The sequence below is a fragment of the Taudactylus pleione genome, unplaced genomic scaffold (genome assembly GCF_031769625.1).
Source record: "Taudactylus pleione unplaced genomic scaffold, aTauple2 ptg000397bl, whole genome shotgun sequence".
NCBI classification, from domain to species: Eukaryota; Metazoa; Chordata; class Amphibia; order Anura; family Myobatrachidae; genus Taudactylus; species Taudactylus pleione.
This window is the reverse complement of record NW_028284799.1, coordinates 6433227-6454702: the sequence shown is the minus strand read 5'-3', so window position 1 is coordinate 6454702 and position 21476 is coordinate 6433227. Positions and strand designations below refer to the sequence as shown.

Below are 21476 nucleotides of genomic sequence, written 5' to 3'. Positions count from 1 at the left end.
TTGGTTAGGTATACAGTATAATGACTATACGTACCAGATAACCATCATAGGAAGCTATTGTTTGTTTGCGTTTATGTGGAGTCATTTTTAGCCCCTGCAGTATTCTTAGAATTTTAATTGCAAGTTCTAGAGATGGATTAAGTTCCTCTTCCCAAGTGCTTATATCATTCCAAATCTGGGTCAATAAGGGGATGCGGGATGCAGAAAAAGCCCTGGCAGTAAAGAAGAATTAATTATTAGTACAACAACATAATATTGAATAATTATTTGTATATTAGACAATAAAAAATGGGAAACATAAAAAAACTCCTAACATGTAAATATATAAAGACCAAGGGGTGATTTCAATTAGCTGCGATAGGCCGCTTTTCGGCGAAAAACGGCTTATTGTGCAAAAGAATACTTGTCATGCAATCCTGCAAAACTTGTCATGAATTCGCTGTTTTTTCATATGCGAATTCTCCATAGCATAAAGTCGCAAAAACTTTTCACCATCTCCTGAGTAGGTGGTAAGTTGTGCAAGTTGCTTATGATAAAAATGTCGGGAGTTGATTCAGAACGACTGGGACACCCTCCTTAATGACGAATTAGGCAAAAGCTATTTTTTAATTAGTTTAGTTTGACCAATAATGATACATCTTTTTGGGCTGAAAAAGTGCAAATTGCAGGAAAATGGCTTAATTGATGTAGAAAATGTATCTTGGGATGCTCAGTGATTGATGGGGGTGTTAGAGGCGTATTTTGAAGGATTTTTAAAGGCGTCTTTAAATTACACATGCATTTTTATGCACCCCAATTTAAAAAGAACATTTATTTTGCAGAAAAAAAATTCCTATCATTATTTGAGTGTTTTAGAAAAATGCATATAACAGCCATTTGACCCTTTTTAAGAATCCAAAATACTTTTATTGGGGCCACTAATACACTTTTATATTGTTACCCTATATCAGTTTGGCATTTTCTGGGGTTCAGGCAGATCCCCCCATTTTTACCTATACTCATTACGGCAAAATATATAAAAATTGTTGCACATTTGTTGCGTCGCGGGTTCTGCAATAGGATTGTGTGAAAAACCAGAGCGCACATAGCCAAAAGATGCAAAATTATTGCATCAAGAGCAGCTAAATGTGCCATAACTTGACACAAGTTAAGTTATCACTTTTTCAGAGCTAGTTGAATTCCCTCCCCCCCCCCAAAAAAAAACAACTGGATACATGAAATCTGACCAGGTTATCCATTAAATTTAAAGGGTTACTGAAGAATATGTAGGGAAACAGCAAAAAATGATAGTCACAAAAAAAAAGTTCTAAATATTGTCTTTTTTGTCTTTAGTATTGTTTTGTGTGTTTCCTTTACTTAAAATGTGCAATCTTTTGCACTCTCCTCATTTGGTGAACAAGCTAAAGAGACAAGTGCAAAACATTTGGTGGTGTTCTGTGCCTTGATTTAGATTTGTTGAAGTATAAAAAAAACAGCTTAGATGCCAAATACACTTTAGTGGCTATAGGAACAGTAGATGGCACTGTATCTTAAGATATCACTATACTGTAAAATGGTCTGTGTGCAAATCACAACAGGTCACTAGAGAGCTGCAGCAGTGTGTCTTTACTAGTTGCAATCTTGCTGAACAATGGCTGCAGAGGCACTAGCTGCATGGGCGTAACTACCATAGTAGGTGCGCCCATAGGTAGGGGTGCAGCTGCTATGGGGCCCATCTTCCTTGTCAAAGTTACATGCATACCTCCCAACTGTCCCATTTTTCTGGGACTATCCCGCTGTCCCACCCGCGGGCCGCAGTGTCCCACGGTGGGGGGGAGTTGGGAGCATAGCAGAGCAGCAGGTAAGCAGAAGGAGAACACGGCATCTGTTCACCAGTGTAGTGAGAGTCAGGGGGCTGCCCAGCATCTCGGAGAGTGCTGTGCACGCCCCCCACAGTGATGTAAACGCAGGTTACCACGAGTCTCTGCCCAGTTTTCATGAGGCCCACCCCTTTTCCCAAAACCACACCCCCTTTTCGACCTACGGTGCGCAAACTGTCCCTCTTCAATGATCATAAAAGAATGGAGGTATGGTTACATGTGTTATATACATTTTTCACCATTGGGTGGTACATAGGGGCCCTTACAAACTTTTGCTATGGGGCCTTCAAATACCTGGTTATGCCCCTGACTAACTGAATAATAAGTGGATGGCAGTGATCCAACTTCCACCATCCAGCATACATCTGCAATTACTGTGTAGACTCACTGTATTGTGACATCTCTCACTTGTTAAATTTAAATTTTACATGTACAGTTCACAGTTAAATGTATCCTACTCTCGTAACTAGCCGTGGCAGGCCCAGCAGAGGGGGGGCGCCACCGGCCAGGGCATCGTACCATCACCGCCCTACCCCCCCCCCCCCGCCACCATTGCACCCAGACTAAAGACTTTGATGTGACTAACGATGCCTGCTGGTGCTAACTGCAGGGGGAGCTGCAGCAGAAGTGCGCAGCCTCTCCCAGGCAGTCTTCCCATTCTCTATCCTGAGAGCTGCCGCCGGGTGACAGGGTGATTCTTCCATCCCCGGCGCTCTCTCCGCTCTGGTGCAGCCAGGTGTGTATTCGTTTTTTTGCAGGGGGGTGGGGGTGACTTTTAAAAACAATTGATGCCAGCAACGTATTTATTTGGCTGGCTGCATTTGTGTGAAAGAGGGGTGTGTTTGTATCTATCTGTGATGGTGTGCTGAGAGACGATGCAAAGGGGGGGTAGGCGAATGTATACTGAGAGATGATGCAGGGGGAGGAGGCAATGGCGTGGTTGAGAGACGATGTGGTGGGGAGGTGATGGTGTGGCTGAGACGACACAGGGGGGGGAAGCTATGGTGTGGCTGACAGAAGACGCAGGGGGAAGGAAGTTACACAGGGGTAACAAGTCTGGTTGAACAGCTGTTGTATGATGATGACCTTGTTAATATTCCTACACAAACAGGCATCTTCCGGGCCATGTGACCTACGTGAATACCAACCGAAGATACTGTCTTCCCATGGAGGATATACTTCTTCAGATGTTCCATATTGCAAGAAACCACCATGTAGGTAAGGTGCATATGGAATGGAAAGGGATGTTCCCAGAGTGACGAGAAATGGGTGTCATGTTGGCATGCCCCATTTTCAGTGACCACGCCTATTTTTCACCTCTGCCTACATTCCCCTATGTGTTTGATACCTGAACTGTAAAGCATATTCTACAACAGGTTTTGGCCCAAAGAACAGCACAACAACAGAATACAAGCAATCTTCCAGTGAGTGAAATCTGTGAAGTACATGTAATAACTTCGTATTTCAAAAATAGGAGTTATGGTATAACATACCTTCGTTAACTCTTTTTCTTCGAGGTTCATGGGGTCCACAGCTGATACGTTGGGGGGCGGGGTATAAATCCCGGTCACCAAACAGTTAAAACAAACAAGCTCTCTGCTCCCAGGATGCACCGGATCCCTCCTTCATATACCCCGCCTCCGGCCACAGGTAGCCAGTTCGTTACAAGGTCAAAGAAGGTGAAGTCAAAAAAGGATAAGAAAGAAGAAACCCATACTCACTAGTCCAGACTCTCATGAGAAAGGAATTTATGGAGACCCCCGGAACTACAGGTGCGTCAGGGTGGGTGTCCTGTGGATCCCATGGACCTCGAAGAAAAAGAGTTAACGAAGGTATGTTACACCATAACTCATATTTTCTTCTTTGGGGTCCATGGGGTCCATAGCTGATACGTTGGGGATATCCCAAATTACAAATCCTACGGGCGGAAACACTCCTGAGTCTCGGAAGAGAGGAGAATCCTACACCCGAAGGAGGCATCCTGAGAGGCAAAAGTGTCAAAAGCATAAAATTTTACAAAAGTATGGATGGAAGACCATGTGGCTGCCCTGCACAATTGTTCAGCAGAGGCACCCCTGCAGGCTGCCCACGAAGGCCCTACTGATCGAATAGAATGTGCTGTTATGGAGTCCGGCACCCATAGGCCAGTCTGTGTATAAGCTTGAGAGATTGCCATGCGAATCCACTTGGCCAGCGTCTGTTTATTGGCTGGCCAGCCACGCTTATGACAACCATAAAGCACAAAAAGGGAATCAGATTTCCTCCATTTGCTAGTGTGTTTTGTATAAATTTGCAATGCACGGACAACATCTATGGAAGCCTCTTCCATCGAGAGACTTGCATCCTGAAAAGCTGGGACCACTATCTCTTCATTTATATGGAATTTAGATACCACTTTTGGATGGTTATCCTGCCTAGTACGCAAGTACTGCTCTATCTTGATGAAATACCAAAAAGGGAGCACGGACAGAAAGTTCAGCCAGATCCGATACTCTGCGTGCAGATGCAATAGAAATACTGTCTTTGCTGTTAACCACTTAAAATCTGTTGAATTTAAGGCCTCAAATGGGGGAGACTGTAAGACCCTGAGAACTAGTGTCAAATCCCACGGAACTACCGGGGTAACAAAGGGAGGCTGAATCCTCAACACCCCCTGGAAAAACGTCCTTATATCTGGAATTAGGGTGATCTTCTGTTGGAACCAGATTGAAAGGGCTGAAACTTGTACCCTCAACGAGGCCAGGCGGAGCCCCTTTTCCAGTCCGCTTTGAAGAAAATCAAGCACTCTAGAAACCCGAAATCTTTCCGGGTCATATTTCCTCAGTTCACACCTCTGAAAGAACGTATGCCAAATTCTATAGTAAATACGAGCCGAGGACGGCTTACATGCCTTCAGCAACGTCTGTATCACGGCCTCAGAAAACTTTTTCTTCCTCAAGACCGAGGCCTCAAGAGCCATGCCGTCAAAGATAACCGATGAAGATCCGGGTACCAGCAAGGACCCTGTAATAACAGATCCGGTCTCAATGGAAGGGACCATGGAGTATCCATGGAGAGAGACTCTAGGTCGGTGAACCAATGACGTCTCGGCCATGCCGAAGCTTTTAATATCACCGTACTGCCCTCTTGCTTGATCTTTCTGATGATTCTGGGGAGAATAGCAAACGACGGGAACAAATATGCTAGCCTGTACCACCATCTTACCGTCAGTGCGTCCACAAACTTGGCCCTTGGATCCCTTGTCCAGGATCCATACCTGGGAACCTTGTTGTTCCTTCTTGTTGCCATGAGGTCTATTTCTGGTAGACCCCATTTGTCCACCAGGTTTTGAAAAACCTGTGGATGCAGGGCCCATTCTCCTGCACTCATCTCCTGCCGACTGAGAAAGTCCGCCTCCCAATTCAGGACTCCCAGAATGAACATGGCAGATAATGTGGGGAGGTGATGCTCTGCCCACACCAGGATCCTTGACACTTCTGTCAAGGCAGTCCGACTCCTTGTGCCTCCCTGATGATTTAGGTAGGCTACCGCGGTGCGACTGTCGGACTGTATTTGCACAGGTCTGCCCTTCAAAATTTCCTGAGCCTGAACTAAAGCTTTGAGTATTGCTCTTAGTTCCAGGATATTTATGGGTAGCTGGCTTTCCGCCTCTGTCCACCTTCCCTGAAAGACGTGTGATCCTGTCATCGCCCCCCAGCCCCGAAGACTGGCATCAGTCTTGAGTAATGTCCAATCCAACACCCAAAAGGGACGACCCTGTCTGAGATGCCTTGTCCGTAACCACCACGACAGGGATAATCGTACATCTGGAGAGAGATGCAGTAACTGGACTTGATCGTGCGGTAATCCTTGTTCCAACGCGACTGGATTAACTGCTGCAGTGGTCTGGAGTGAAATTGAGTGTACTCCACCATACGGAAGATGGACACAATTGACCCCAGCACCTGCATAGCTGACTGAACAGATATTTATCTGTTGTGAAGCAATTTGCATAGCCGCAATTGCAGAGCAAGAATCTTCTCCTCTGGCAGATATATTCTCTGCGCCAAGGAGTCCAATCTTGCCCCTAAGTGACACATCTGCTGTACCGGAAGGGGTGACGATTTCTTCCAGTTTATAATCCACCCGTGACTGTACAGACAGGACACCGTCAGTCCCAAATGATCCTGTAACTGCTGCGGAGACTGACCTAGCAACAGGAGATCGTCCAAGTAAGGCAAAATTCAACCTGGCATCTGAGGCATGCCATCATTACTGCCATCACCTTGGTGAACACCTGGGGAGCCGTGGACAGGCCAAATGGTAGGGCCTGAAACTGAAAATATTCTCCCCCTACTGCAAGCCGTAGTAATTGTTGATGGGTCCGGGTGATTGGTATGTGGAGGTAAGCATCCTGTATATCCAAGGACACCATATAGTCCCCCTGTTCCATGGCCAACACGATCGACTGTAATGTTTCCATATGGAACCCGGGGGCTCGAACAAATTTGTTGAGCCCTTTCAAATTTAGAATGGGCCGTTATGACCCATTCGGTTTCTGAATCAAGAACAGGTTGGAGTAAAACCCCTCCTGTAATTGATTCCCTGGCACCGGAATAACAACTTCCGATGCTAGTAGAGATTGGATAGCTTGTTGAAGGGCCAAGGCCCTTACCGAACCCTCCTTCGGGTTTGCGCCAAAAAATCTCTGAGGAGGACTTCTCCAAAACGTCAGGGCGTACCCGCGGAAGATCACTCCCCAAACCCAGGCATCCTCTTTTGTGAGATGCTAGGCTTCTGAAAACTGGAGAAGTCGGCCCCCTACCCTGGGATTCCCCAGAGGGAGGCCCGTCCCATCAGGCCACTGGTTTATCCTGGACTCTGGAAACTGGACGCTTGCTTTGCCAGGGTTTCCTAGGTCCTGTCTCTTTAGGCAGAACTCTAGCTGAGGGCTGACCCTTGGTCTTGCCCTGTGGTTGAAACCCCCGAAAGGACACCCGTCTGGTTTTAGCCAGAGATGCTGAAGGCAGCCCCGCAGCTTTCGAGGCTGCCATGGAGGCCACAATTTTGTCCAATTTCTGGACCAAAAAGGACTCCTCCTGTGAATGGAAGGGATTCTAGGGCCTTTTTGGACCCTGCATCCGCTCTCCAATCTTTCAACCAGAGAATCCTACGTGCCACCACGGATTCCGCTGAGACCCTGGAAGAAGGAATCCCAGCATCCAAGGCTGCTTCTCCCAGATAGGACGCCCCCTCCTTAATAAAGGAAATCACGTCCAGATGTTCCTTGGATGCATCTGGCAAAGATTCTGCCAGAGTTTTCACCCACTTCCAAATGGCCCTTGCAACCCAAGCGGTGGCCATAGCTGGACGAGTGGCTGTTCCTGAAATTTAAAAAATTTATTTAAGGCAACCCTCCAGTCTTCTATCCGTGGCTTCCTTCAATAGGACTGCCGGGATCAGAAGCGTGGTACACTTTATTAGCTGTGCCACATGCGCATCAACAGAAGGTGGAGTCTCCCATTTAGCACATTCTTCTGATGGAAAAGGATACAACAGCGCCACTCTTTTGGAGGGGTGGTTTTTCTTATCCGGACAGACCCATGCTTCCCCCATAAGTTCTGATAAATGTTCTGACTTAGGGAACTCTGCCTTAAACACTTTCTGGCATTTAAACAGGGGTGTCTTCCTATGTGGAGGATCCCCATCCTCAATATTTAACACTGACTTGACCGCCTTGATCAAAAAAGGGACATCAGCCACTGGGAAGTGATCTTCACCCTCTTCGGAGCTAGACTCCTGAGAGGAATCTTGTGCCTGCTCCTCCTCAGAGAATGTACTAGAATACTCACCCGTATGGGAGGCCGAACGCCGTCTAGATTTTGGCTGATTTGGTTTGGCGGCCTGTGGCGGTAGAAAACCCTCCGAAGAGGACGCCATACTTCTACCAGCACCAAGGTCCATCCAGGATGGAAACATAGAGGGCATAACCATAGGGGGATGCATCTGCTGAGGGAAACCCCAAACCAGGGGTGCAGGGGCAGCCAAACGCTCCACCACCTGGGCCATAACCTGGGAAAAGGACCCTGTAATGGTTAAACTTGACTGATGTGGTGACTGTCTAAAACAGTTCTCACATAGTCCATTTTGTACAAAATCCTGTGAGGATAAACCTGCTCTTCAGGCTACACAGGATATCAGCAAAGGGGCTCCTACCACCTGACCCTCAGATTCCTTAGACATATTAACTAATTATGCCAAGGTTCCGAGAGCACATGTGCTGATCGTCTAACCCCCAACCCACATACCTGCAGCTGAGGGGAAAATACAGCAGTGAAAGGTTAAAGGACTGACAATTATTCAAAAAAGACAGTACTCAACAAACATCACATGCAATGCATAAACACTCTACGAGCAATATGCAATTTCTTTGCTCTTGCCACTACAATTTAGCCCTAGGCATAGTAGGATAGAGCTCTGTAAAACCTGATCCAGCAGTAGGAGAGGTATACAGGGAGACTGCCCAGCCTCCAAGCGAGCAGCGTCTGAGAGCACCTGTAAAGTGTATCTGGCTGCTCATATAGGGGAAGCTGGGCGGAGCAACCCACAACGCTGAGACAGTAACTGGCTAGTGTGTGGATTGGGGGAGGGGCCGCCGGAGAAAGCGAACCTCCCCTATGCTGCTTGGACATGCCCGGTAAACTGACATGGCCGCTGCCACAGAAACAACCCTCGGCTTGTCAGGAGCTGGTCATATCCCGGCAGTCTAGTGTAGGAGACAAGCTGTTATGTCCTCCCGACTGCAGCAGACCTCTGGCCAGTTTACACCGCCGGAGGCCGGGCCGCCACGTGGTCTCGGCGTCAGCGGCCACAGAGACCCCTCTTATCTGTCATCCCCTTGATCCGGATGCAGTCCAGGGCTCAGAGCCCCTGCCGAAGACACTAGCAGCGTTGCGGCTCCGGAGGGGGTAGCTGTAGCAGGTGGCCGGTGCGTCTCCAGTCAGACGCGAGGCTGCTTCCAGGACAGCTCAGACCATCCACCCGATGGAGAGGTAAACTCTTTTTTTTTCTTTTTTTATATTACTCGTCTGCGGGACTGCTCCTGCAGTCCCACTGTCTCTGTGGTGAAACCACCACCAGGAAATAACTGGCTACCTGAGGCCGGAGGCGGGGTATATGAAGGAGGGACCCGATGCATCCTGGGAGCAGAGAGCTCGTTTGTTTTAACTGTTTGTTGACCAGGATTTATACCCCCCAACATATCAGCTGTGGACCCCATGGACCCGGAAGAAGAAAAACAGAATAACATGCTGGCAACCATCCATAGCTGCCAACTTTATGGCTGCCCCCTCCAGAAGGGGGCAGCTATGTCAGCTCAGCACGGGGGGGTGTTGCAAGAAAGTAGGCAGGCCAATAGGCATGATGATATGATTGCATCATCGTGGCCCCGTTCTCAGCTACACAATTCCGTGATTACTGTTACTGTGAAGCAGGGGACGGGGCCCCGATGACGTGATTCTGTGTGAATCGCGCCATCAGCTGTCCGGACCACCCACATTTGCCGGGTAGAGGATACATGCTGGCTCGGTAGATTTGCCAACTCTTCCTGTGCGGCTGGGAGTGCCCCCTGATTTTCGGAAGCCTCCTCGCCGTTCTAGAAGAGTAGGTAAGCATGCTGGTAAAATTAAGCAGTCACTAAACTAAATGACCATCATCAGCTGTGGAATTAGGGCCTGATTCAGAGATGTATGTTATGCTTATATTTATGCAGGTACCTTTGCGATGACGCTCCGAGTGAGGATTGCTTCACAAAGTGATTGACAGTTTGGAGACGGTAACAGGGAGTGGTGGCAAAAAACGCAGATGTGTCCCGGACGTTTTTGGTTCATTTCGTAGTCTGTGTCTGCGATCCAGTACGCAGATAAAGTGATTCCATTGTTTCAGCTGAGACGGCCATTCTGCATGACCACAGGACAACTCAGATGGCCAATTATCGAATGATCTGCGACGGCTGCTACATATTTGTACGCACTTGCTTGGATCTGCGAAGCCACAGGTAGGCGTCTCAATGCATTTCCAGCCGGCTACAGCACTAGCGTATTTTTGCACAGCAGCAACGTGCAAAATCGCAGCTGCCAATACATTGGTGTACATCTTTGAATCAGGCCGTTAGAGAGAGATATTAAACAATATTTGTACTTTTCTATATAAAGAATAACAATAATTCGTACTTGCAGTCATTTTCAAAGTCTTCATCTTCACTGTCATTTGCCCCAATGTAGAAATTCACTGTGTTAAAATAAAAGTAACACACAAAATAACAACACTGTATAAACAGAAATATGTATCACTGTTAGACATTATTATGAAATCTTGTTTTTAAAATAATGCACTACACATATAATATTTGTACATCAAAAACTAGTGAATATTTTATTTTGATTTTCATGCCAGTAATCCCCAGTTGCTACTGTAGGTTATCAACTAAAAACTGACCCAGTAAGTGAATCATCTCTCTCCTTGAGCATTTTTTTTATTTTTGTACGATGGCTTATAGAGATGCTAACCACTGTGCTACCCAAATAGATAAATAAGTTTATATGCCTTCCCAGTTGTTCATTACAAAAATGCTGGCTATTATCTTTTGGACCAGACTCATAACTTTTGAATACATTTGTAGAGGTATGTACATTTTATAGCATTCGCCAAAATTCATGTATAGTGTATATAAGCTTTATTGTGCAGGCAACAAAATAGTAAAAAAGATTCAAAGTTAAATGTATATTTTGACAAGGTGTTGAGGTTATTGATGGAAAATTATGGGCATACGTTGAGAAGTTGGGAGTTCTAGAGGTATAGGATAACGTGAGAAGTGGCAGAATAAGAGGATATGGGGCCCTTAGCTGAAAATATTACATGGATTCACGGTATGCAGTCGGGAAGCCGGCGGACGCAAGCCCGACAGCCGGCTTCCCGACTCTAAATCTAGACGCCTGTCATTTTACCGACGCAGGGACACCGGCACCTGGCATCCCGATCGAAGAGATGCCGGGCGGCACTGCGGCAGCCGCGCGCGCGGGGGGGGTAGGTTTAGGGCTCCCGGGGGGACTTAGGGTTAGGCACCCCCCCCGGGAGGTTAGGGTTAGGCTAGGGGAAGGGAGGGTTAGGCACCCCCGGGGGGGGGACGGACGACGACTTAGGGTTAGGGTAGGCTTAGGCGGCGGGGAAAGGGTGGTTAGGTTTAGGCACTTAGAGGGGGGATTAGGTTTAGGCACTGGGGGGAAGGTTAGAGTTAAGCACCCCTAAGGAGGGTTAGGGTTAGGGGGGTTAGGTTAGTTGATACTTACCTGCACACGATCGGGATTATCAGCCATGTCGGCCAGCCGGTAATTCATACCAATTCCATTCCACATAATACAAGTGACTCTTGATTATATTTCAGATTAGCTGGGATACTCAGTGTTGCACAGGTTGAAGACTGAACCCTGCAGTACACCTGCAGCTTTTATTTGTTACATTATCCCCGCCTAATACCCCATTCCATTGATCCTGAAAAGGACCCAACTGCTTGCTAGCATGTAGGCAAGCAGTGGCGTAACTACCGTGGGTGCAAGGGGTGCAGCTGCTATGGTGCCCAAGCTGCCTCTGTGGCTCACCGCTCCCCCTGCACCCATTAACGTACACCAGCTGGCAGACATGGAGAGACAGCAACGCCACTCCCGAGGCAATCAGAGCTCGAAGACCAGCAGCCAATCAGCAGTGGTGACTCCTGATTGGCTGCCAGTCCGCAAGCTTCAAATTGCGCTGGTGATGTCTGTCCATGTCTGCCGCTGCCTGCTGGTGCACCAGCTGTAATTAGCTTGTGGCCCGGCACCAAATCCACACCTGCTGGCTGCTGATTGCACACAGGGAAGCGAGAGGCTCCTTGAGGGACACGGGAACGTGAGTTGCTGGGGATGGGGGGGGGGCATAATTTGTAAGGGGCATTACTGTGTGGCATAATGTGTAAGGGGTACTACTATTACGTGGCGTAATGTGTAAGGGGCACTACTATTGTGTGGAATAATGTGTTTTAGTGTTCACTCTTGGTCCGGCGCCGAACAGGGCACCGGACCTAGAAAGGGGCACTTCTGCGGCATCTATTCACCGGTGGTGATCCTGTACCGCTATTTTTCCCACTTGCGGGACATTGCAGACGCGGGTGGGGACTGCACCCAGCAATTCGTTTTAGCAAAGCAGGGCACATTCTGCCCTTTTGAAATTTGGCATGGCGTGGCACGCCGCTAAAAAAGCCTAGCAGGAATGCCATGTTATATGGGGCACTACAACTATAGGGCATAATCTGTAAAAGGCATTACTGTGTGGTATAATGTGTAATGGGCATTACTGCGTAGTGTAAGGGGCATTACTGTGTGGCTTAATGTATAAGAGGCACTACTACTGCGTGGCATAACCTTGAATGGGTTCTGTATGGCATAACATGAATGGGCTCTGCGTGGGGGCAAATGTATGAGTTTTGGGGGGGGGTTTACCTCTGGAGGGAGCACTTTTAAGATCTTGCTATGTGGCCTACAAAGTTCTAGTAATGCCCTTGCATGCAAACACAGAGGGCTGACTAATATATATGGTCACTTTAAAAAGGACTAACTCTGATTTTACTATGAACTTGAATGAGTCAAAGTTTGCTCAAACTATGAGATTAAAAGGATACTTTTGTAGCTTTCACACAGGGTTTTGGCATATTTCCACTATAATTTAAGGGTGTCCCCATTTTTAGGGATTGTCTTGACAGTGTGTGGCCCTGACGAAGTTCAAACCTGGGCAAAAACCTAATCCTGGTCAAACTACACCACCATGCCAAATTTGGTAGAACTATGTCCAAAACTCTGGACGTGCATAAAGGACAAACAGACACGCTTCCTCTCTTATTATATAGATGTACATTATGGAGTTCGTCATAGCTTTCTTTTGCCCATATTGGACAATGTACTGTGTTTGTCCTATTCTTCATCTCAAGAAAACTTTCTGAGTTATCAATCAGATCCAGACCATAAACCTGATTCAATAACCCCATTTGGTACTTGTCTGTGGTCATCTACTGAGCTAGAAGCAGAAAATGTCAAGTTTACTTTGTCCAGAACACTGAAATTCCAAGCTACCCACTGTCCACAGGTAAGACTGATGTATACATACTAATCACACAGGAGCTTACCATTTGGTGTACCGTCTGAGGCGTCTAGAGACATAGTGATCCAAATGGCAGTAATCAGAGAGCTGTAAAAAAAACAAGCAAAACAGTAACTACACTAAAGTCAGTATTTATAACAATATAAAGCCACCTTATAAGACATCTAACTATTTGCCTGTCTTCTACAGGGTCTCCTGCTGCCTTTTCTCTTCAGGGCTCTCACCCTTGGAAATAGCAAGTATTAGGGACTACCTTCGCAATTCCACAGCTAGGACATTTGTCTGTTGCATACCTCCCAACTGTCCCGAATCCAGCGGGACAGTCCCGTTTTTGTGGGGCTGTCCCGCTGTCCCACCTGTGGGCCACAGTGTCACGCGATGGAGGGGAATTTTGGGAGAGCACATACCGCTGCTCTGCATAGCAGAGCAGCGGGTGTGCAGGAAGAGAACAGATGCCATGTGCATGCACACGGCATCTGTTCTCATGTGTTAGGACTCCCTGGGGGCTGCCCAGCATCTCGGAGTGACAAAAACGGGGAAAGCCGCCCCTTTTTCATAACCTACGCCCCCTTTTCGGTTGCGCGCACCATGCTGTTGGGAAATGTATGGGAGGCCATACACACCTGCACAAAGGTGTTGGGAATGGCCTAGCATTTCAAGGGCACAAAACACTGTGGCCAATAAAATATACATTTCAATATTGCCACACCCCTTTATGACATAACCCTGGCCCTTAGATATACGACTACACCCATAACCTCTAACCAAAATGTTAAAATTGGATTGTGTACTTACTGCATATTTGGCCTTATTCAGAGATGGATGGTATTACACAGCCGCAAGGAAGCGGCTGTGCAATACTGTCCAACTACATGCAAATGCAGCAGGAGGTGTCTGTAGGAAATAGGATGCATGCATCTGGGATCTGAGTGCAGCATCCAAGGACGCATCGGTTGCTGCTTTAGCTGTGACTATGGTGTAATACAGTGGCGGAACTGTGGGAGACAATAGAGTCATTTGCCGCCGGGCGCCAGCCCTGAAGGGGGCACCTCCACTTCTCCATTGTCTCCCGTTCCATGTCCTCCTGCTGCAGTGCTGCAGCAGAGGTGAGCGCCGATCATGAATCTGCCGGGCCGGGTGACACTGCCTGTCAGCCCAGGCAGATTCATGTGTCTGCAGTACAAGGGCCGGTCGCTGCGCTTCCAGAATTTGCGTTCCACTGGGGAACGCAAACTGGAAACTCCCGGCTCCTGTCTCCCCTCCCTCCCACAGCCCCCGCTGCCTGACCATGTCCACCACACCCCCTGCCTCTATGGATGTTATAATGCCCCGCAGGAGCAGATCACGTCTCCTCTCCTTCCCGTTATGTCCGCCACCTGTGCACCAGCCAGCGGCAGCAATCAAGACATGACGCCAGCCCCTTGCAGAGCAACAAACCGACCTACCACCCCCCCTCCCCCCCAGCCCTCTATATATACACAGTACCCCCCAGCTCAGTGACATACACTACCCTCCCTGGCTCCAGAGACGTACACAGACCACCACACACCCTAGCCCCGATTATATACACTATCCACCCAAACGACACCCCCGCCCAAATAGCTAGGGACATGCACTTCCTACCCTACCCCCACAACCACCTAGACACAGCACCCCAACCCAGGGAAATTTTTTTTCCTGTGGGGGCCAATGTTTTTCTATATTTTTCTTTGGGGGCCAATGTCTTTTTTATTTTCCTGTGGGGGTCAATGTGTTTGTTTTTCTTTTGTTTTTTTTGTGGGCCAATGTGTTTTTATTTTCCTGTGTGGGGCAACGTGTTTTATTTTTTATTTTGGGGACCAATAGTTTTTTTTTTTTCTGTGTGGGCTAATGTATGTGTTTTTTTCCTATGGGAGCCAATTTGTTTCATTGTTTTATGTGGGGGCTAAGGTGTATTTTTTTTCTGTGGGGGCCAATGCGAATGCAACTGAGTTGCGTATGCTTCGTACAGCGTTGCAGTACAGATACAGGCACATGCAGTACATTAGAAAGTGTTTTTGGCGGCTACAGGGGGTTGGCTAAGCATACACTGATGTAACGTAGTATGAGTGTGTTGATGACGTTGCTTGTGTACATAATAGAGACACTGAATTGCTCACATTGGAGGCCATACTCAGACGGGTGATATGCACCTAGCATAGGGCTGGTGAAAGTTGTAATGGTCTGAGCGATGGTGGCGTCTAAAGACTACACAGCATGATAGCAGCGTCTGTAGACACTGGAAATAGGCATCTGTCCATTTATGTACTGTACACCAGGGAAGGGCATCGTAGCGGCTGTCACAGATGCAACTGCAGCCTGGAATAGTCGCAGATCCAACTGCAAGACGCAAGGAAAGCCGAAACTGCATCCAACTCAAAATCAGGCCCTATGAGGAGGGATCCTGCCCCCTCGACAGACCCCACCACTTCTACAGTCCCTGCATCCATTAGGGCTGCTTCCATAAAATTCCTGGGCTGTTTTTATATCCCAATCCGCCCCGCCGATCAGCATCAGCGACGCTCCTCCTCCTCCCCTCTGGTCACGGACGTCACACAACATATGACCGCGACCTGAGCCTGCTCGACTGAGGAGCTGGGAGACAGTCCAGCCGGGTGCACATACAGAGTACTGTGCGGTGGCTGTCACTGTGGGCAGTGGACGAGTCGGGAGAGCACTCAGTCATGACAAATTTAAAGAGCAAGATAGTGTAGAAATAATAATAAGATATATTAGATACACCTCCAGTGCCACATACACATTATAATATATATACATACACACGCACATATTGCATTTTTTTTTTTTTTCCTGGCAGTACTTTTTTTTATTTTTATGAGGGCACCAACATTTATCTTGCCTCCGGGCAGCTGGGATGAAGTTACGCCACTGGTGTAATATATAGTTAAACCAAAATGGCACCCATCCCTCCCTCATTACTGGCCTTAGATGCTATTTTAGTTAGCTGTTGATGTGAACTAGGACTTCAACTAATGAGCTAAAATCTGTCAGCTTGATGAGATCACACAATATCTCTCAAGGGCACAGTGAGCATACTTCTACCAGCATACCAATATAAAAAAGTATATACATAAACTCTCACAAATGTATAAAAAAATTATGTAAAATTCAACTTAATGGAAAACATTTCAAACATATATTAATAATAACGGCATAAAACATATTAAAAGCAGACAACATTTAAAAGGTCAACAGGGGAAACAACCATGGCATGATAGACTATAGAATAAAGAACTCACTTTCGCTACAGTATTTTGAATCATTAGCTCAGATTTTTTCTTTTACCACAATAGACTGAACTGAAGGAACTTGTTCCTGATTCACCCTATTACAATGTTATTGTTCTCAATATTTATCTGTAAGTGAGCCAGCCCATCGATATATGTACTAAGGCAAATATTTAAACAATGGACAAACAGCAGCTTCTAGTAGGGGCACTCATAACTAGAGTTTAAGGGGCCTATGTAGTAATAATCGCGGAACTGCTGGGATTATTAAGGTTCTTTATCGTGGTGGATATTTTAATTTTTAATTAAACTATCCCTTCTAAGTACAAAGGAGAACTTATAGGACAGTGGTTGCGGTAACTGCTGTCCCTGCGAGTTGTATCCTCGGCATTATGTAGAAGTCTTTCATGTTTGTGAAAGACCACTCCAGTGCAAGCTGACACTGCGCATGCACACAGTATCAACTTCCGCCACCGGATGGAGAATGTGGGAGAGAATTCGGAAAATTTCTCTCCTGCTCGTAAGCCTCCATAGGCTTAAAGCAATTTACACCAAATTGCAAAAAGAGCTTGGTACATAGGGCTGAGATTGTAGCCCCCATTAATAATAATGGGGACTGCGATATGCAGTGCTAATTAGAACTCTACTGGAATTTTCAGTGAATCTCTTGCATTGTGCTACTAGTGCATAGCAACAATTCATATAATTATGCAGAAACTGCAGTCATAATTTTATCAATAAACAGTGTCTAAAGCAGGGCTTCCCAAACTCTGTCCTTAAGGCACCCCAACACCCCAGATTTTAAGGATATCAATGCTTGTGCATAGGTATTATAATCACACTGACTGAGGTACTAATTAAATCCCCCACCCCCACACACACACACACACCTTTCCTATACTAATGCAAATATGTAAGAAAGAGTGGTACTTTTCCGCTGCCACATCAGAGGTGGGAGAACAGCTCTGTTCTAGGTTTGTAAAATTCTTCCATTTGGTTTTGCTCAGTTCCAAAAAAAGGAGCTCTGCGATGGCTCAGGGGCAATATATAGAAAAAAAGGGACACTAAAAAACTATTACACAGTATAATGATAATGAGTTAAAGATTCTACAGCAGGTGAAGAGGAAATTCTGATCTATTGGGCTGGTGTTCTGTCATATTCAGCAGAAATTTACAGCAAGTGGCATCCAAGAAATAAATAAGGGCATTATTTACAAATTAGCATTTGAGGAAGCTTTATTCTAACCAGCAGTTATCAGGATACTTTGTTTAGTTATTGTAAAACATTGACTAAGTCAAGCATTACTTAAGTCAATATTATTTGCTGCTGTCAACATTAACTCAGATAATAATGGATTGCTGACTTGAGGTTACAGTCCTCAAAATAGTGAGCTTATGATTGTCCATCAATTGCAATTTTGGACCTAAAAACAAGTGAACCCAAAGTAGTTAATTTACAATGTCCGGCCATCAAGAAATGCAAATTTAGAGAGTGCATCTAAGATGGTGTTTATGCTTGCAAAGATGGATTCTTTGGCCCAAATGTATTAGCCTCTGAGTTGCATGCACCAGCACAATTTCGGTGACTTAGCCACTAGGTTTCACTTTAATGCAGTAAAAATTTAAAAGGGAAACCAACCTGGTTTTGCCTACTAAATTATTGACACTTTAAATCTAGAGTCTAAATCACTGAGGTCATGCTAGTGCAATGCAGTTCATAAGCTATTACATTTAGGTCTTTGTGTGGGTTGGGTACAGGATGCCGGCGGACAGAACTCCAACACCTGCACCCTGACTAGGTTACAATCTCAAGAGAAACAGGTAAGTATACTACCCTTCCCCTACCTCTCCACAGCCTAAACGTAACTCTCCCCATCATAGCCAGGGGCGTATCTAAAGTGAATGCAAGGTGTGCGGTGCATGCAGGCCCCTAGGTCCAGTGGGCCCACCAGTGCTCGAAGTGTGCCGGTATGTCATACCGGCAGAGCCTAAATAGACTCTTTGGTGCCCTGTGCCAGAGAGAGCATTGGCGCACCCCCCATTTTTTTAAATAGGGACATAAGATAGTGCACCTGACAAAGGGCCATGGCCTCATGGGGAAGGGCCAGGGTAGAGATAGGGGAGGCCAGGAGATGCTGGGGATAAAAGAAGAGGAAGCTACATGTGAGAATGTTAATAAACAGGAAAATTGACAGGCCCAAACAGCGCCCCCTGCCATGTGGTGCCCTGTGCCATGGCACTGGTCGCACTACCCTAGTTACGGCCCTGCATACTGGCATTTCACTTCTGAACCTGTCCCAGCGCCGGTCAACAAGAGGCTGCTTGCTGCTTGTTTTAATTTGGTTTGGCTCCGGCTGCGAGCCAATCATGGCTTGCGGACCAGCAGCCGATCAGGGGTGGCCGGCGGCATATTGGCACTCGTCCGGCGCTGGGACTGTCACTGTTCCAGCGCCGGTCACCAAGCGGCTGCATGTTTAAATTTGGCTCCGGCCATGAGCCAATCACGGTTCGCGGACCAGCAGCCATGATTGTCATTTGCTCACGGCCGTTGCTGATTTCAACATGCCAGTGCCACCAAGGACAAGCCAGGATTGGGGATGGGTCCAGGGAAGGGAGCGCCGCGGCTGCAGTCTCCATGGCAGAGCAAGGTGAATTGGGCAGTGTGTTGTGGTCTACTTTACAGCGGGACCGCCGGAGAGAGGAGGGGGCCCACACTGAACCTGCACATAGGCCCCATCCACTCTTAAAATGCCCCTGCTCGTAGCCTAACCCTAACCCTTCCTCCGCAGCCTAACCCTTAATTCTCCCCTTAGCCCTTACTGTAGGGATGCTGGCGCCGGGATTCTGATTGGTGTTGTGATTCCGCGACTGGCATTCTGAGCACTGGTATCCCAACAGCCGGGATATAAACTACATTCCCTTTGTGTATGTGCCAATGGGTGACGCCAAATTGTCCATTGTTCAGTCGAAACAATAGGTGATGCACATAGAGGTGGTCTGACCTATACCTAGTGCCTATGTATTTTAAATAAGTCCTCAATTCACTTTAAGATATCAACAAATACATTAGGGCTAGGACCACATGGATGTTGGTTTAAGGACTATAGGAGCATGTGTGTTAAATAGAATGCATATCTTTCTCATGGTCCTTTAGGATCCAGCACAACCAGAGCAGATGAAGAAAGACATCATAAGGTAAATGAAACTTGTTTGTGAATGGATCTTGGTCGCTGTAGAAAATCCTAACTTGCTAGGCAGCAAACAGAAACTACAAAACAACAATGCAATAACAGACTGCAGACACAGCAAATCTGACTGATCACATTCTTCATTGTAGGCTCAACAACATAGAAATCTGATATTTGAAATTACTGTGGTATTGCCATTAGAAATACTCTTAGGATGAGTCATTTATTTAAAAAAATTGTGGGGCTTATGCAATTGGGAGTGAATTTACCAAAAATCTTGCATACATTCAGAGCAAGTCTCAAGACACCCCCCTAATGACTAATTAAAACCAATAATGACTTCAAATTTCCCCAAAATCAGCTTTTTTGTTAATTACTGCACCCCAAACTTAATTAAAGCAATTTTATTTTAATTGGTCTATAATTACCCCAAAATCACCTCTTTCTTTTACTTTTTTTATTTTCATTTTTACTTTTTTCTTGTTTGAATCTAAATGAAAAAAAAATTCTTTATCTTTTTTTATATTTTTATTTTTTTGGTTTTTTATTGACCTAAAATTACCCCAAAGATATTTTTTTCTGCTAGTTTTTTTTTCTTATTTTGTTTTATTTGTATGAAATAAAAAAAAAAATGTTTTTTTTTTTACAGATTTATTTTTTGGGGGGGACCGGCCGATTACCCCATATTTTTCTAATTTTTGTCCGGATATATAATTTTTAAAATAATGTGCGCCCTATTTTTTTTTATCTTGGATATCGTTGGTATCGGGAGCACGCATATCTGCAGTAATCCAAAATTGGTTGCGATGTCTGCATAATTTTTTGTGGGCAAAACCTTGCGGCCTTATTGTATATGCCCCTATAAGTCTGTGAGTAGGATACTCCTTGCTTGTACAGAATATTGTTTAGTTACACAAATACAGAATTACTGTATAGAACTCTGTAGAGCAGGGGTTCCCAACCACAGTCCTCAAGGCACACTAACAGTCCAGGTTTTAAGGATAGCCATAATTGAGCACAGGCAACTTAATTAGTACCTCAGTTATTTTGATTAAACCATCTGTGCTTTAGCATGGATATCACCAAAACCAGGACTGTTAAGTGTGCCTTGAGGACCGAGGTTGGGAATCACGGAGTCAATATGAAATACCGCCAGCAGCGGCAGCCCGTCAGTAATGGAAATCCCAATCGTTGTAAGGCAAGTATAGACTAACCTAACTCCCCTAAGCCTAACCCTCCTTAGGGGTGCCTAACCCTAACCTCCCCCCAAGTGCCTGACCCTAATCCCCCCTGTAAGTGCCTAACCCTAACCCCCCCATTCCCTGCTGCCTAAACCTAAGTCCCCCGAGGGTGCCTAACCCTACCCTCCCTCCCCCTAGCCTAACCCTAACCCTCCCGGGGGGGTGCCTAACCCTAACCCTCCCCCCTGCGGCTGTCCGCTCGTGGTGCACGGCATCCCTTCGATCGGGATGCCGGGCGCCGTTCTCCCGGCGTCGGGGTAATGATTGGCGTCTACATCTAGACACCTGGCATTTCACCCTCGCCGGCATATGACAGTCGGGAAGCCGGCTGTCGGTATACTGTTAGTCGGCTTCCCGATTGCATCCCGGAATCACTGCTGTAAAGAGTATACAGCAGAGCTTCTCAACTCCAGTACTTAAGTACCGCCAAGGCACTAACAGGTCATGTTTTGTGGATTTCCTTAATCATGCACAGGTGAGTTAATCTATTTTGCTGGGTCAGTAATGATCCCACCTGCTTCCACAGACAGAAAAGGGATTTTATAAAACACTTGTAGGCAGCGTTTCCACTCATATCCCTTTTACACCGGAGCTAAAACTCGGGTTATTGCAGAGTTAACCCAGGCAGCTACTTGGTGTAAAAGGGGTGAGTGTTGGATCGCCGGGTCGAGTGACCCGGCAATCCAACCCAGGTAAATAGCAGGGTTTAACACGGGCATAGCCCGTGATACCCTGCTGTGTGCACGGCGCACTCCG

General features: G+C 46.5%; 1 protein-coding gene across 1 annotated transcript in view; it reads right to left on the bottom strand.

Annotated features, from left to right (window-relative positions):
* Nucleotides 1-21476, bottom strand: part of LOC148506739 (uncharacterized) — a 42796-nt gene that overhangs the window by 18707 nt on the left and 2613 nt on the right. Inside the window, exons 2-4 of the mRNA XM_088446322.1 lie at nt 13051-13112; nt 10070-10127; nt 35-212 (exon numbers count right to left, since the gene is read on the bottom strand). Coding sequence (XP_088302448.1) covers nt 35-212; nt 10070-10127; nt 13051-13084 — 270 coding nt within the window. The 5' untranslated portion in view covers nt 13085-13112. The remainder of the gene's footprint in view (nt 1-34; nt 213-10069; nt 10128-13050; nt 13113-21476) is intronic.